Source organism: Mirounga leonina, unplaced genomic scaffold (assembly GCF_011800145.1).
Source record: "Mirounga leonina isolate KUSES-001 unplaced genomic scaffold, KU_Mleo_1.0 Mir_177, whole genome shotgun sequence".
Taxonomy (NCBI): Eukaryota; Metazoa; Chordata; class Mammalia; order Carnivora; family Phocidae; genus Mirounga; species Mirounga leonina.
Genome location: NW_023270459.1, coordinates 2,830,736 through 2,846,651, shown reverse-complemented (window position 1 = coordinate 2,846,651; position 15,916 = coordinate 2,830,736). Strand labels below are relative to the sequence as shown.

The 15,916-nt window shown below is 36.6% G+C and overlaps 1 protein-coding gene across 3 annotated transcripts in view; it reads left to right on the top strand.

Moving 5' to 3' along the window:
• LOC118022796 (zinc finger protein 420) overlaps positions 1–4,890 on the top strand; it is a 40,518-nt gene extending 35,628 nt beyond the window's left edge. For all 3 annotated transcript variants that reach the window (XM_035023609.1, XM_035023610.1, XM_035023608.1), the window contains one exon: positions 1,776–4,890. In XM_035023609.1, the coding sequence (XP_034879500.1) occupies positions 1,776–3,706 (1,931 nt within the window). In that variant the 3' untranslated portion in view covers positions 3,707–4,890. The remainder of the gene's footprint in view (positions 1–1,775) is intronic.
• Positions 4,891–15,916: the final 11,026 nt, after the last annotated feature.

Genomic DNA, 15,916 nt, shown 5'->3' with positions numbered 1-15,916 from the left:
GAAGGATGAGAAAAAGTCAGTATGTCATGCACAGTAGTCCAAAGACATCAAACAGGCTCTAGTTAGTTGTAAGTTGAAATTGGCTCTTTAGTTTTTTCAGAGCTCAAAGGAATCTAGTATGTTTGGCAAATAATGAGCAAAACTGAGAAGGCTCGTGGAGAGAAATCAGATAAGTTGGGACTGCACCATGGAGTGCTTTGTCAAAGTCATGGCAGGCATTTGGATTTTATTCTACGTTTAATTTGGAAGCTATTAAGTTTTAGGCAGAGATAGCAAATCATGATCTGAATCAGAATCAGTTTGTAGAAAGTATTAAAACTAGAGATCACCATGCTCTTTTTCTGATGCACTAGATTCAGATCAGTTAGTCTGGTGTGGTATCTGGGCATCTTTAATTTTATCAAAGTCCCCAGTGATTTTGACCCCACCCCACCCCCCCCCGCCCCAGTTTGAGAACCATTGGCTTAAAAATGTTTTCTCTCCCCTTACTTTCTCAGTAGCTTCTCTGGTGCTCTTTTTACATGTTAGTATGTAAGATCATTCTATGATAATATTTTTTTGAAACCCTAGGCAGGAATATATTACTGCATGCAGCATGAAATCAGTTTACTGGGTTTTGACTATCTGTGAGTGTGTGTGTGTGCATGTGTGAGTGAGAGGAGACTTGAATAGCATAGAAAAAATAAAACAGGGTAGATATTGTTTAATGAAACTGTATGGGCCAGGTTGTGATGTGAAAGGTAAGTAGGTATTAGTATAGGTCATAGTAAATATCTGAAAAGCACTGATGTAAGCCAGTTATTTCTTGTGAGTATTAGTTACCTATATCAGATCCTCAACTTAAAACTCTTGTCCCAATAATCCCATTGTGAGTTGAAAATTTTGTAAGTTTAATACACCTACCAAACATCAGAGCTTAGCCTATCCTACCTTAAACATGCTCATAACACTTACAAGTCTATAGTTCAGCAAAATTATCTAACATAAAGCCTATTTTATGATAAAGTGTTGAATACCTCATATAATTTTTTAAATACTATACTGAAACTGAAAAGCAGAATGGTTGTATGGGTACAGAATGGTTGTAAGTATATCAGTTGTTTACCCTCATAATCACGTGGCTGCCTGGGAGTTGTAACTTACTGCCACTGCCCAGGATCATGAGGGTATTGTACTGCATATTGCTAGCTCAGGAAATTATCAAAATTCAAAATTTGAAGTACAGTTTCTATATGTTGCTTTTTTATTTTTTTAAGATTTTATTTATTTGTCAGAAAGAGAGAGAGAGCACAAGCAGGGGGAGTGGGAGAGGGAGAAGCAGGCTGCCCGCTGAGCAAGGAGCCCGATGTGGGACTCGATCCCAGGAATCTGGGATCATGACCTGAGCTGAAGGCAGATGCTTAACTGACTGAGCCACCCAGGCGTCCCTGTATGTTGCTTTTGTACTATCATAAAATCAAAAAATTTTAAGTTGAACCATCATAAATTGGTTACCATCCATATCTATTTTCTTTTTTTTTTTTTTAAGATTTTATTTATTTATTCATAAGAGACAGAGAGAGTGAGAGGCAGAGGGAGAAGTAGGCTCCCCGCTGAGCAGGGAGCCCGATGCGGGACTCGATCCCAATACCCTGGGATCATGACCTGAGCCGAAGGCAGACGCTCAACCATCTGAGCCACCAGGTGCTCCCATATATATTTTCATATATAGTCTTTTCTACTATGGGTTCTCCTGAAATGATAACAGGAATTTTTCATGTTCTCTTATCTTTCAGACTTGCCTTCAAGGAGTGTAAATAAGGATTTATCTCCAAAAAAGGACACTTATGAAACAGAATTATCCCAATGGGAAATGAGTGCCAGGCTTGAAAACTGTGACCTTGAGGAGTCCAGTTCCAGAGATTATTTGGAAGTCAGAGGCACATTGGAAAAGCAACAAGAAAATCAGGAGGAATATTTCAGGCAAGGGATGATCATATATGAAAAAATGTCCATTTTCAATCAGCATGCTTACTTATCTCAACATCCTAGGTGTCATTCTACTGAGAAACCCTATAAATGTAAGGAATGCGGGAAGGCTTTTAGACGAGCTTCACACCTAACTCAACATCATAGTATTCATACTGGTGAAAAACCCTATGAATGTAAGCAATGTGGGAAGGCCTTTAGTCGTGATTCACAGCTCATTCTTCATCAGAGACTTCATACTGGTGAGAAACCCTATGCATGCAAGGAATGTGGGAAGGCCTTTACTCAAAGCTCACAACTTATTTTACATCATAGAATTCATACTGGTGAAAAACCGTATAAATGTGAAGAATGTGGGAAGGCCTTTATTCGTAGCTCACAACTCACCCGACATCAAAAAGTCCATACTGGTGAGAAACCTTATGAATGTAAAGAATGTGGGAAGGCCTTTACTCAGAACTCACAACTTACTCTACACCAGAGACTTCATACTGGTGAGAAACTCTATGAATGTAAAGAATGTAGAAAGGTCTTTACTCAGCTCTCACAACTTATTCTGCATAAGAGAATTCACACTGGTGAAAAGCCTTATGAATGTAAGGAATGTGGGAAAGCTTTTATTTGTGGCTCACAGCTTTCTCAACATCAGAAAATTCACAATGGGGAAAAGCCATATGAATGTAAGGAATGTGGAAAGGCCTTTATTCGTGGCTCTTTGCTTATGCAACATCAGAGGATTCATACTGGTGAAAAGCCCTATAAATGTGAAGAATGTGGGAAAGCCTTTATCCGTGGCTCACAACTTACTCAACACCAGAGAATTCATACCAATGAGAAGCCCTATGAATGTAAGGAATGTGGAAAGACCTTTAGTCATGGCTCACAACTTACCCAACATCAGAGAATTCATACTGGTGAGAAACCCTATCAATGTAAGGAATGTGGAAAGGCTTTTAATCGTGGCTCACTCCTTACTCGACATCAAAGGATTCATACTGGTGAAAAACCCTATGAATGTAAAGAATGTGGAAAGACATTTAGTCGTGGCTCAGAACTTACTCAACATGAGAGGATTCACACCGGTGAGAAACCCTATGAATGTAAGGAATGTGGGAAGTCTTTTATTCGTGGCTCACAGCTTACTCAACATCAGAGAATTCATACTGGTGAGAAACCGTATGAATGTAAAGAATGTAGAATGGCCTTTACTCAGAGTTCACATCTTTCTCAACATCAGAGACTTCATACTGGTGAAAAACCATATGTATGTAATGAATGTGGGAAGGCCTTTGCTCGTGGCTTACTCCTCATACAGCATCAGAGAATTCATACAGGTGAGAAACCGTATCAGTGTAAGGAATGTGGGAAGGCCTTTATTCGTGGTTCACAACTTACTCAACATCAGCGAATTCACACTGGAGAAAAGCCTTATGAATGCAAGGAATGTGGGAAGGCCTTTAGTCATGGCTCTCAACTTACTTTACATCAGAGAATTCATACTGGTGAGAAGCCCTATGAATGCAAAGAATGCAGAAAAGCATTTACTCAGAGCTCACATCTTTCTCGACATCAGAGAGTTCATACTGGTGAGAAACCCTATCAATGTAAGGAATGCGGGAAGGCCTTTACTCGTGGTTCACAACTAACTCAACATCAGAGAATTCATATCAGTGAGAAATCTTTTGAATATAAGGAATGTGGGATAGACTTCAGTCATAGCTCACAAGTTTATATATGAATTATCTGATTCTTTGTGATTAAGATAGCCTTCTCTGGTCACTAATCCATTATTATCAAAGAATTCCTAAAATGTGAATATGGGAGCATATTTGCCTCGTAAAGTTCAGCATCAGTGAATTCTAATGGGGGAAGATAACTATTAATGTAATCTATGTAGAAAAACCTATCATTACTGGAAACCTCTTAAACTTTAGCATATTATAATAGAGAATAATTCTGTTAATATAGTAAATATATTGAGGCCTTTAGCTGTAGAATATGTCTTTTTCAACATTACCCTGTCTCTACCAGCTATTTTCCTCATGACATTTATCATAATTAACCTCTGCTTTGGTTTAATCATTTGTAAGATAGGCCTAAGAATAATACCTTCCTTGTAAGATTCTTGGAAGTATTATGTGAGACATTTCATGTAAAGCTCTTAGAGCAGTGCCTTGAACATAGCATATCACAAGTATTAGCTATCATTATTACTAGTACGATTTTAGAGAATTTGCATGAGAAGAGGACACTTAGGAGTATAATGAATATTAAGAAATCTTTCATTAACACTTGACCCTGACTCTTTGAGTGAGGGGCACTGTATGCTGTAATGAATATGAGAAAGCTTTCATTCACATCTCATCCCATATACTAGAAGAGAAAATTCATACTGTTGGGGGAAAAAACCCACAAAACATTGTAGATTTAATCAGTGGTTTGTTGAAGAGAGGTAAAGTGAATTGTAACAAAGTCCAGAACTCATATGTCCTATCATTTTTTTTACCACAATTAAAGAATATTATTTAGAAATGAATAACAATGGATAGCCAAAATAAAATTTCCTACTAGGAAATTTCTAAAAACTTGAATGTACAGCTTTTGAATTAAACTAAAAATTAACCAACATTACTATTTTTCAGTGAAACATGGTGACAGTCTGTCCGGGACTGTTATTTCCCTACCCAATATCCATTTTTCCTTTAGAATTCTTGACTGAAAAATCATCTCAGCCCCTCTTGCAGTTCAACAAGATGGAAGTGGTATTTGTACATGTAGGACATTTAAGAATACCTTTTCTCTCTTTGTATTTCTTTGTTTCCCTACCTACAATGTGGACATTTAATTTGAGAATGGTTATCTGGGTACTAAGGATGATGGAGCAGAAATACAGAATGAGTTTACACCTGTACTGATTTATGGAACAGTTGTACCAATTCTGGTCTGCTTGCCTCCTGTATTTCTTTATATAAAATTAAAATAAACTTATTTGTTGATGTTGTTTTCATTCTGTTATTGACACTAAAATGTATTAAGGTTATAAAATTTTGTACCCAGAAGTGGAGTGCTGTGGGTAAAAGAAATCTCAAGTTTGGCATTGACTTTGTGCCATCATGAATGAGAATTAACCCACTTCAGGCTAGAAAACTAAAGATTTTTGCTTTCATAGGACATTTGGTCTGTCTCCCTTCCAGTCTATCTTACAAGGCAGATTCTTCACCAGTTAAGACTGTAATGTTAGTAGAAATGGTAGGAGTGATTCAGAATGTGTGTTGGGTGTTTCTTGTTGCTTTTGGTAATGTCCCGTGAAAGATAAATTTGGTATAGACTTAGCTGCAGAGGCTACTAGCAGAGATTGAAAGCAATATTGCTTTGTTAAGAGATGCTATCTCTCCCTACAGGCATTCAATCCTGTACATTTGACAGTACATTTTTTAGGTGTTTGGGATATATCAATGAGCAACTCTAGCAGGAGGAGATAGAATAATAATAGAAAAATTACAGAGTATGTTAGAACATTAGTGTTATGGAGGAAAGGTCATTCAAAAGTAGCTAAGGAATATGAAAATTTATGAAATGGACTGTAGATAAGGAAAGATTCAATTCAAGATTTGAAGATGTGAAGGAGTAAGTCAGTGGTTATCTACGGGAAGAGCACTGCAGACAGGAAAAGCTAGAACAAAGGCTCTACAATGGGATGATGCTGGTATACTTGAGAAACATCAAAGAAGCTATTGTAGAGGTCTGTGCAAGGGCGTTAAAATTGAGGAAGATGGAGAGATAATAGGGCCACATCTTGTAAGTCACTAAGCATTTTGTAATTTTTTCTGATGGAAATGGCAGCCACTGGAGTGTTTTGAGCAGGGGATGTGATTTGATAGGCTGCTATTGTGTTGTTAAAAGAAAAAACAAGTAAATGGGCAAGAGGCTATGGCCTCTTAATTCAGATGAAAGATGATGTTGGCTCACACCATGGTGGTAACAATGGGGAGAAGTTGTTCAATTCTAAATATAGGGTAAATGTGAGCAAGCAAGATTTGTTTAAGGGTTGGATATCAGGTGAGAGGGGGTTCTGGGGTGACTTTGACTCACAGGTTTTGGTCTCAAACAATTGGAAAGATGGTATTCCCATCATCTGAGATGGGGAAAGCTGCAATTCCATCAGGTTTGTTGGGGAAGTTTGGGAGTTCAATTTTGAACATGTTGAATTTGAAGTATCTTTTAGACAAAATGATAATATTGATTAGGCACTTGGATGTTTTAGCTTGTACTGTTCTGGAGATTATATGAATTTGGTAGGTATTGCCTATACTTACATAAAACCAGAGGCAGAATAAGATCATTAAAGACCTGGGTATAGATAAAGACTGATCCACAGTGCCTTCTAACATTAAGAGTTCAAGGATAAAAGGACAGACTAGCAAAGGATGCTAAGAAGGACCAGTGGGATGGAAGGAAAAACAGAATAGTGTGGCATTACAGAAGCTGAATGAAAGTGACTCAAAGGATGATCAATGGTTGTAGATACCATTAGCAGATGACATAATACTAGAGAATACTTGAGAATTGACTTGAACTTATCCATGTTGTTGATCTTGAGAAGAGAAGGGGTATTTTTGTTTGTTTTGGAGTGGTTGAATTAAGAAACTGTTGAAAAATAGAAATTGGAGACAATGAATATAGACACAACTGCTTGGTGTTTGCTGCAAACTGAAGCAAAAAAACAAACAAAAAATAGTTAATTAGTGTGGCAACAGGAATTGGAGTGTCTCCAGGATGGGAGAAGTAATAGCAGTTCTGTATGCTGGTTGGAATAATACAGATGGGGGGAATAATTCATAACAAAGAAGTGAGAATTACTGGAGCAATGACCTTATGTCAGTGAGAGGGGATAGAATTTAGCAGATGGAGGGATCATTTTGGGTAATATGAAGAGTTTATTCCTGGCAATAGTATGGCAGAATATGGGGTGCTGGGAAGTAAGTAGATGAGGTGGGAGAAGTTTTGTGAAGTGTTCTGATTCCTTCAGTGATTCCATGAGTGTTAAGGTTAGCTGAAAATATGGGGGATGAGAAGTTTGCGGTCCAAAAGAAAAGATATGAAACATCACCAAAGTGAGATATTTAATGTGAAATATGATTGCCTAGCAACATTAAAGGGATAGAAAAAAGAAAGTACAAAGGGGCCAGTAAGCAAAAGAAATCAGGCTTAAAACTGTATTCACACAAGATCTCTGACATTGTAATTAAACAGTAGCAAATACTTTGAAAGCCTATTGAGTTTTTGAGGGAAATGTACTACTGTTAATGAAACCCAATCCTGGCCTGCAACAGTGTATGACTCAAATCCCCCAAACAGTTCCCAGGCTTTGGAACAAATCCATTAGGAAATGACCCACTTGTGTAATTTTTCCAAGGATATATATGAAATTGTATATTTCTAGCTATGTAAGCTACTAGCAGAGATTGAAAGTGATATATGTATATATAGAGACAGCGAGCGAGCTAGGATGTAGTTTCTCTTTTTTCATTTGCTTTTTAAAAATATATAAAAATTGTATATTTTAAAAACCTGCCTTGCTTTTTTCACTTACATATTTTGGCAATGATTCCAGTTGCTATTGCTGCATAACAACCACTCCAAACTTGGCTTAAGATACAATAATAGTTTATTTAGCTCACACATCTATAAGGATATGGACAAGGCTTGGCAGCAACTGCTCATCTCTAATTGACATAGCCTCAGGTGGGGTGGCTTGAAAGCTTGATGGCTGAAGGCTGGGATCATCTGAAGATTCACATGCTCACATGTCTGGCAGTTGATTCTGGCTGTCAACTGGACCTTAGATAGGGTGGTCAGCCAGAATACCTACATGTGATATCTCTGTGTGGCTGCTTAGCATGGTGTCTTGGGTTCCAAGAATATGCCCTAAACAACAAGGTCAAAGCGCATGTAATTTTTATGATCTAGCCTCAGAAATCACATAACCTCACTTGTGTCATAATTGGTTGAGGCAGTTACAGCTCTGTGAAAGAAGTGTCACATTTTAAGAAGAGCTTGTAGGATAGGATATACTGTGGCCTGTTTGGAAAATGCAATATGCCATAAAGATCTTCCATACCTAGCCTGGGAAGTTGCATAATCTCACTTCTGCCATTCTCTGTGTAGACAGCTACATCTTGATAGGAGAGTGTCACGTTGTAAGTAGAGCATATGGGGTAGGATATACTTTGGTGGGCCTTTTTGGAAAATATATTCTGTCTCAGAGATCCTCTCCTACATGAAATTACCTCATTTTTATGGTGGCATATTGCTATAACTATATATTCTTTTAGTGATACACCATAATTTTGGCAGACTGCCAGAATTTTCAGTTTTTTCTTGGGTGCTTGGCTGCCTTGCTAGGTACCAAATTTCCCATTCTTCCTTGCCAATTGTGGCCCCATGGCTAAGTGAAACATTATCAGAAGTGATACATAATTTCCCTCTCATCTGCTCAAAAATTTCCATAAGAGTAGGCTGCCTGGGTGGCTGAGTCAGTTAAGCATCCAGCTCTTGATTTCGGCTCAGGTAATGATCTCAGAGTCGTGAGATTGAGCCTTGTGTTGAGCTCCATGCTCAGCAGAATCTGTCTAAGATTCTCTCTCTCCCTCTCCCTTTGCCCCTCCCCTCTTCTTTCAAATAAATAAATCTTTAAAAAAATTTCCATGTGAGTATAGAAATAACTCCCAATACATTATTAATTACAGTTAGTGTAAATAATGCAACTATGAAGGATATATTTTACTTCCAGTTCTGGACCAAGATGGAGTATAAAGAAATATGAAGCTATTGTAAAAGAGTAACTATAAGATATAAAAGAACTCTGAAAAGTACCTAAAGACCGAAGTTGAGTATCCAGGGAAGGATAAATTTTGAAGATGGGCCCCATCTCTAAACCTGGGGTTCAGATTTCATCATAGAAGGTATGGTTTCAGCCCCACTGAATGGTGGAGAATTTTGATGGGGTGCCAGGGCTAGAGCTAATCTATACTTGTTGAGCAAGCAGGAAACAAACCTTTGGGACACAAATGAGTTGCAATATTAATAGTAGGGGACTTTAACACACTTAGATCAATGGATAGATTGTCCAAACAGAAAATCAATGAGGAAACAGTGACTTTGAAAGACACATTGGACCAGGTGGATCTACAGATATATTCAGAACATTCCATCCTAAAACAGCAGAATACACATTCTTTTCAAGTACACAAGGAAAATTCTCCAGAAGAGATCATATATTAGGCCACAAAACAAGTCTCAACAAATTAAAAAAACATTGACATCATACCATGCATCTTTTCTGGCCACACCACTATGAAACTAGAAGTCAACCACAAGAAAAAATCTAGAAAGAGCACAAATACATGAAGGTTAAATAACATGCTACTAAACAATGAATGGGTCAACCAAGAAATTAAAGAGGAAATAAAAAATACATGGAGACAAGTGAAAATGAAAACGGCCCAAAATCTTTGAGATGCAGCAAAAGCTGTTCTAAGAGGGAAGGTTATAGCAATACACGCCTACCTCAAGAAGGAAGAAAAATCTCAAACAACCTAACCTTCCACCTAAAGGAGCTAGAAAAAGAACAAACAAAACTCAAACAGTAGAAGGAAGGAAATAATAAAGATTAGACCAGAAATAAATAGAAACTAAAACAATAGATCAATGAAACCAGGGCTTCAAACTAACACTAGTCCCTCCCATTGGTACATACCTTAGATCACAGCCCATAGCTTCACAAATAACTTCCTGATAGGACTTCCCCAAATGGCCCTTGTAATAAACAGTTTCCCCTGCTTCCCAGAGCCTTCCCCTTGTGTGGCCCTTCTATAAGACCCCCATGAAGCTTATATAAACCCCACTGTTTTTTATTTGAATTAACCAATCTGGCCTTAGCATTAGAATCCTAAAACACACTACCTACAGACCCTAATGAAAGCATGTGCCCTAGGTCCTGCTGCACTTTCTGTCTGCATTCTGCCTGGACCTACCTGCGTTGTCCCTGGAGGCATGCTGTGTACTTCCTCCCAGACCTGTGAGTAATAAACTCTATTTCAATTTCTTTTTGGCCTTGTTGAACCCCAGCTCACCAGCCAACATTGTGGCACTCTACTTCATAAATATTAATTTAACAAAGTTAAAACAGAGGTATGCTAGTAACAACTCCCTCAGCTTTTGTTTACCTGGAATATCTTAACTTCTCTTTCATTTTTGAGGTTAGTTTTGCTAGATATAGATCATCTGTCAGGGATTTTTTCTCTTTTGGAATGTTGAATATATAATTTGATTTTCTCCTGACTTCCATGGTTTCTGATGAGTAATCAGCTATTAATTTTATTGAAGCACCTTTGTATGTAGCAAATTGATTGCCTCCTACTGCTTTCAAGAATCTTTGTCTTTGCTTTTCAATAATTTAATTGTAACATTTCTCAGTGTTGATCCCTTTGAGTTTATCATGCTTGCAGTTGATTGAGGGTCTTGAAAATGTGTATTTCATGTCTTCATCAAGTTTGGGAAGATTTTGGCAGTCATTTCTTCAAATATTTTTTCTGCCTCCTTCTTCCTCTCTTCTGGACTCCCTATTATGCATATAATGATGTGGTTGATGGTGTCATATAGCTCTTTTTTCATTCTTTTTGTTTCTAGTCTTCAGACTAGATCATTTCAATTGCCCTATTTTTAAGTTCACTAAGTTTTCTGCCTCCTCAGATCTGCCCATTGGACTCTAGTGAATTTTTCATTTCAGCTATTGTACTTTTCAGCTCCAGAATTTCTTTTTGGTTCCTTTTTATAGTTTCTATCTTTTAATCAACTTTCATTTTTTTCATATATTGTTTTCTTGATTTACTTTAGTTTTTTGTCCAGTGTTTTACTTAGCTCATTTAGCATATTTTGCATAGCTGGTTTAATGTATTTGACTAGTAATTTCAATGTCTTCATTTCCTCAGTGATAGTTTCTGTCAGATTCTTTTTTATATGTGAATGGTACATACTTTCCTGTTTTTTAATGCTTTCTAATTTGTTGCTGAGATGTAGACATTTTGAGTAGTATAATGTTTTAAAGTTTGGAAATCAGATTATTTCCCTCCTTGGGGATTGCTGATTTCTGTTTGTTGAGGACAGCAGCCATTCATTATTTAGTGACTTCTCCAAACTATTTTTGCCAAGTTTGTATTCCATGTTGTGTCTCATCACTGAAGTTTCTGTTACATTATCTCTGAGGTCAGGCAGAGATATTGATTAAAAGTTCAAGAAAATATAACAGTTATAATCATATGCATTGTCTTAGCTTGGGCTTCTATTAAACAATACCATAAACTGGGTGTCTTAAGCAACAGAAATTAATTTTCTTACAGTGCTAGAGGCTGGAATTTGGAGATCAGGGTTCCAGCTGGTCAGTTTCTGGTGAGAGCTCTTTTTTTTTTTTAAATGAGAGCTCTTTTATTGGATTGCAGATGGCTGCTATCTTGCTGTGTGCTCACATGACCACTTTGTCCAAATGCAGAGAAAGAGGATTAAGCTCTCTGGTATCTTTTCTTATACGAGCACTATTCCTGTCATGAAGGTTTGTCCCTCATGACTTTATCTAACCCTCATTATCTTCCAAATGCCCCATCTCCATTACAATAGGGGTTAGGGCTTCAACATATGAATTTGGGAGAGACACAAATATTCACTCTATAATATGTATCTAACAACAGAGCTGCAGAATATATGAAGCAAAAAAATGACATTATTGAACATACAAATAGTTATACAATAGTATCTGGAGTCTTGACTACTCCACTTTCAATAATGAATAAAACAATGAGTCACTAAATTCTACACCTGAAACTAATATTACACTGTATGTTAACTAACTGGAATTTAAATAAAAACTTGAAAACAAAACAAAATAATGAATAAAACAATGAAATGGAAGATCAGTAAGGAAATAGAAGACTTGAACAATACCATAAGTCAGCAGACAAAACAGAATACTCAACCCATTAATAGCAAAACACTGATTTTTGTCTTAAGTGCATTTTGAACATCCTTCAGGATAGAACAAATAATTAGCCACAAAACAAGTCTTAATACATTTTAAGAGACTGAAAATATACCACATATCTTTACTAATTACACTGGAATGAAACTAGAAATAACAGGACAATGGGAAGATTCATATATATGTGGAAATTAAGCAACACACTTTTTGAAGTATAATTAATATGCAATTAGTTCTGTTAGTATCAGGTATACAAACATATGGATTCAACAATTCAATACATTACTCAGTGCCCACCACACTAAGTGTAGTAACCATACATTATTACAATAGTATTGGCTGTATTCCTTATTTTATATTTCTCATCTCTGTGACTTTATAACTGCAAATTTGTACCTTTTAATTCCCTTTGTCTATTTAACCCACCCCCACACCCATACCAGCCTTCCCTCTAAGCAAATACCAGTTCATTCTCTGTATTTAAGAGTCTGGGTTTTTTGGTTTGGTTTGGTTTGGGGTTTTTTTTTGAAACAACATACTGTTAAGAAAACTAGACTAAATAAGAAATCCAAAAATGAAATTATAAAACAATTTAGGATAGGGGCGCCTGGGTGGCTCATTTGGTTGAGCGACTGCCTTCGGCTCAGGTCATGATCCTGGAGTCCCGGGATCGAGTCCCACATTGGGCTCCCTGCTCGGCAGGGAGTCTGCTTCCTTTTTTTTTTTAAGATTTTATTTATTTATTTGACAGAGAGAAATAGCACAAATAGAGCGGCAGGCAGAGGGAGAGAGGGAGAAGCAGGCTCTCCGCCGAGCAGGGAGCCCAATGCGGGGCTCGATCCCAGGACCCTGGGATCATGACCTGAGCCGAAGGCAGCTGCTTAACCGACTGAGCCACCCAGGCACCCCAGGGAGTCTGCTTCTCCCTCTGACCCTCCCCCCTCTCATGTGCTCTCTCTCTCTCATTCTCTCTCTCAAATAAATAAATAAAATCTTAAAAAAAAAACAAAACAATTTAGGATAAATGAAAATTAAACACAACTTACCAAAAGTTATAGGATGTAGTGGGCCCAGTGGAATGAAACCAGAAAACAATAGCAGGAGAAGTGGAAAATCCACAGATGTGTGGAAATTAAAGACTTTTAACCAGTGCATCAAAGAATAAATCACAAGAGAAATCACAAAAGATCTTGAGACAAACTGAAAAACATAACATACCAACACTTACAGAATGCATCCAAATCAGTGCTAAGAGAAATTTATTGCTGTAAACATTTATATTTTAAAAAAGAAAGATCTCATATCAATAACTTAACTTTATATAATATGGAATTAGAAAAAAAGAACAATTTAAATCCAAAGCTGTCAGAAGAATGGAAATAATAAAGATGAGAGCACAGATAAACATTATAAATAAAGATCAACAAACCCAGGAGTTGGTTCCTTGAAAATAACAGCAAAATTGAAAAACTTCTGGCAATTGACTATTAAAACAGACAAGAGAGAGAAGACTCAAATTACTAAAATCAGAAGTGAAAGTTAGGGACTTTACCAATTTTACAGAAATAAAAAGGATTATAGGAGAATACTATAGCAATTGTAGGCTAAGCAATCTAATAATCTTAATGAAATGGGGAAACTAGAAATATACCCCTAGAAATACACAACTACAAAAACAACGCAAGAAGAAATAGAAAATCCAAACAGACCTATAAAAAAAAAAAGGAAATTAAATCATTAAGCAAAAGCCTCCTAACAAAGAAAAGCCCAGGTCCAGATAGCTTCACTGGTGAATTCTTCCAAACATTTAAAGAATTAACACCAATCCTCCTCAAACTCTCCCAAAACTTGAACTAGAGGAATCACCTCCAAACTCATTCTATGAGGTCAATATTACCTTGTTATTAAAGCCAAAAAAAAAAGAGGAAAAAAAGGGGGCACCTGGGTGGCTCAGTCGTTAAGCGTCTGCCTTCGGCTCAGGTCATGATCCCAGGGTCCTGGGATCGAGCCCCGCATCAGGCTCCCTGCTCAGCGGGAAGCCTGCTTCTCCCTCTCCCACTCCCCCTGCCAGTGTTCCCTCTCTCACTGTGTCTCTATCAAATAAATAAATAAAATCTTTAAAAAACAAAAAGTTGGTGGGGAGACAATACAAGGAAAAAAAAAAACTACAAGCCAGTATCCCTTGTGAATACAAATGAAAATAGATACGAAGATCCTCAACACAATACTAGCAATAATAACATGCTAGTGAATTCAGCAACCTAGTAAAAGAACTATATGCTATGACCAAATGGAATTTATCCCAGTCCTGTGAGGGTGGTACAACCTGTAAAAATCAATGTAATGTTAGGCACCTGGGTGGCTCAATCAGTTAAGCCTCCAAGTCTTGATCTCAGCTCAGGTCTTGATCTCAGGGTCATGAGTTCAAGCCTGGCATTGGGCCCCACACTGGTGTCGAACCTACTTAAAAAAAAAAAATCAATGTAATGTGCTACATTAAAAAAATGAAGAGAAAAACTATATGATCAATTATGTGTCAACTTCTCTCTGAAGAGAATGGTGAATATGGATGGGAATACCAGTGTCATGCCTGAGGTATAGTAAGGAAATAACTTGACAAAAGCAAATATTTAAATGTTCTTTATTTTTTTTTATTATGAAAGATACAGAGAATAAGAACCTATCTATAAACCAACAATCAGCTCTATCAATTTATAAGAATTGGCCATATTTGCTTATTTTTTAAAGAAGTAAATGATTAAAAGATATCTCCCTTTGCATCCTTTTCTCAATCTCATTTTTCTCCCCCTGCAGACAGATGTCACCACTGTTTTGGATTTAATTATTATTTCCATGAATGTTGTAACATTAAATCTATATGGTATTTAGCCATATACCCATAGCATCAATTTGCATATTTTCAAACTTTATATAAGTGGTACCATCTCATACAAAATACTCTCTAGTTCAATTTCATTAATATTGTTTTAACATTTATTCATGTTTGTTTTTTGTTTTTTGTTTTTTTTTTTTTTTGGATTTATCCATGAAGTATCTCTACTTCATTCCTTTTAACTTGGGCTATAACTTACATTCACCCTAATGGTTATTTTGATTGCTTTAAACTTTTCATTCTCAAATAATGCTGAAATAGACTTTCATGTACATCACCCTAAACACATGAGGAGAGACTATAAGAGGTTTAAGTATGGAACTGCTGGGTTAGAGAGTAACCACATTTTCAACTTTACTAGATATTGCTAAATTATCCTAAATACAACTACTTCCAATAACACTGTATGAACATTCCTACTGCTCCACATCTTTCCAATAATTGGCTCTGTAACGCTTTTGCCAATATGATGATTTTGAAATACTTCACTGTGGTTTTATTTGCATTTCCCTTACTGTAATGGATACAATTATTCTAATAAACCCAAATCCATCCTTTATTTACAGGTATAAACCATCTTTATCATATGCAGAATTTCTACAAGTAGGTCAGATTCAACAATTTTCTTGCTGTCTTAAGAATTCACACTTCATAGATGAATTTCAGAACAAAGTTGTGAAATTAAAGGGCAAAAAGACCTGAGGAATTTTGGTTCTAATTGCAGTGAATTTGTAAATTAGGAATAACATAACATTATTATCCTGAGTCTCTTCAGCCTAGATTATATGCTACTCCTCAGTTTATTATTCTTCATTTTGCTGAGTCTAGAGAATCTATTGTTTTATATTTAACTAAACAATTTGAATTTCAGGTTTTAATTAACTTTAAATAACTCCATGAGGACATAGTCTTAGTATTGGTCACTACTGTCTCCTTATATCTAAAACAGTGTCCAGCAAACAGTAGCTACTCAATATTCACTGAATGAGTGGAAGCATATATTTCAAATATGTAAAAGCCTA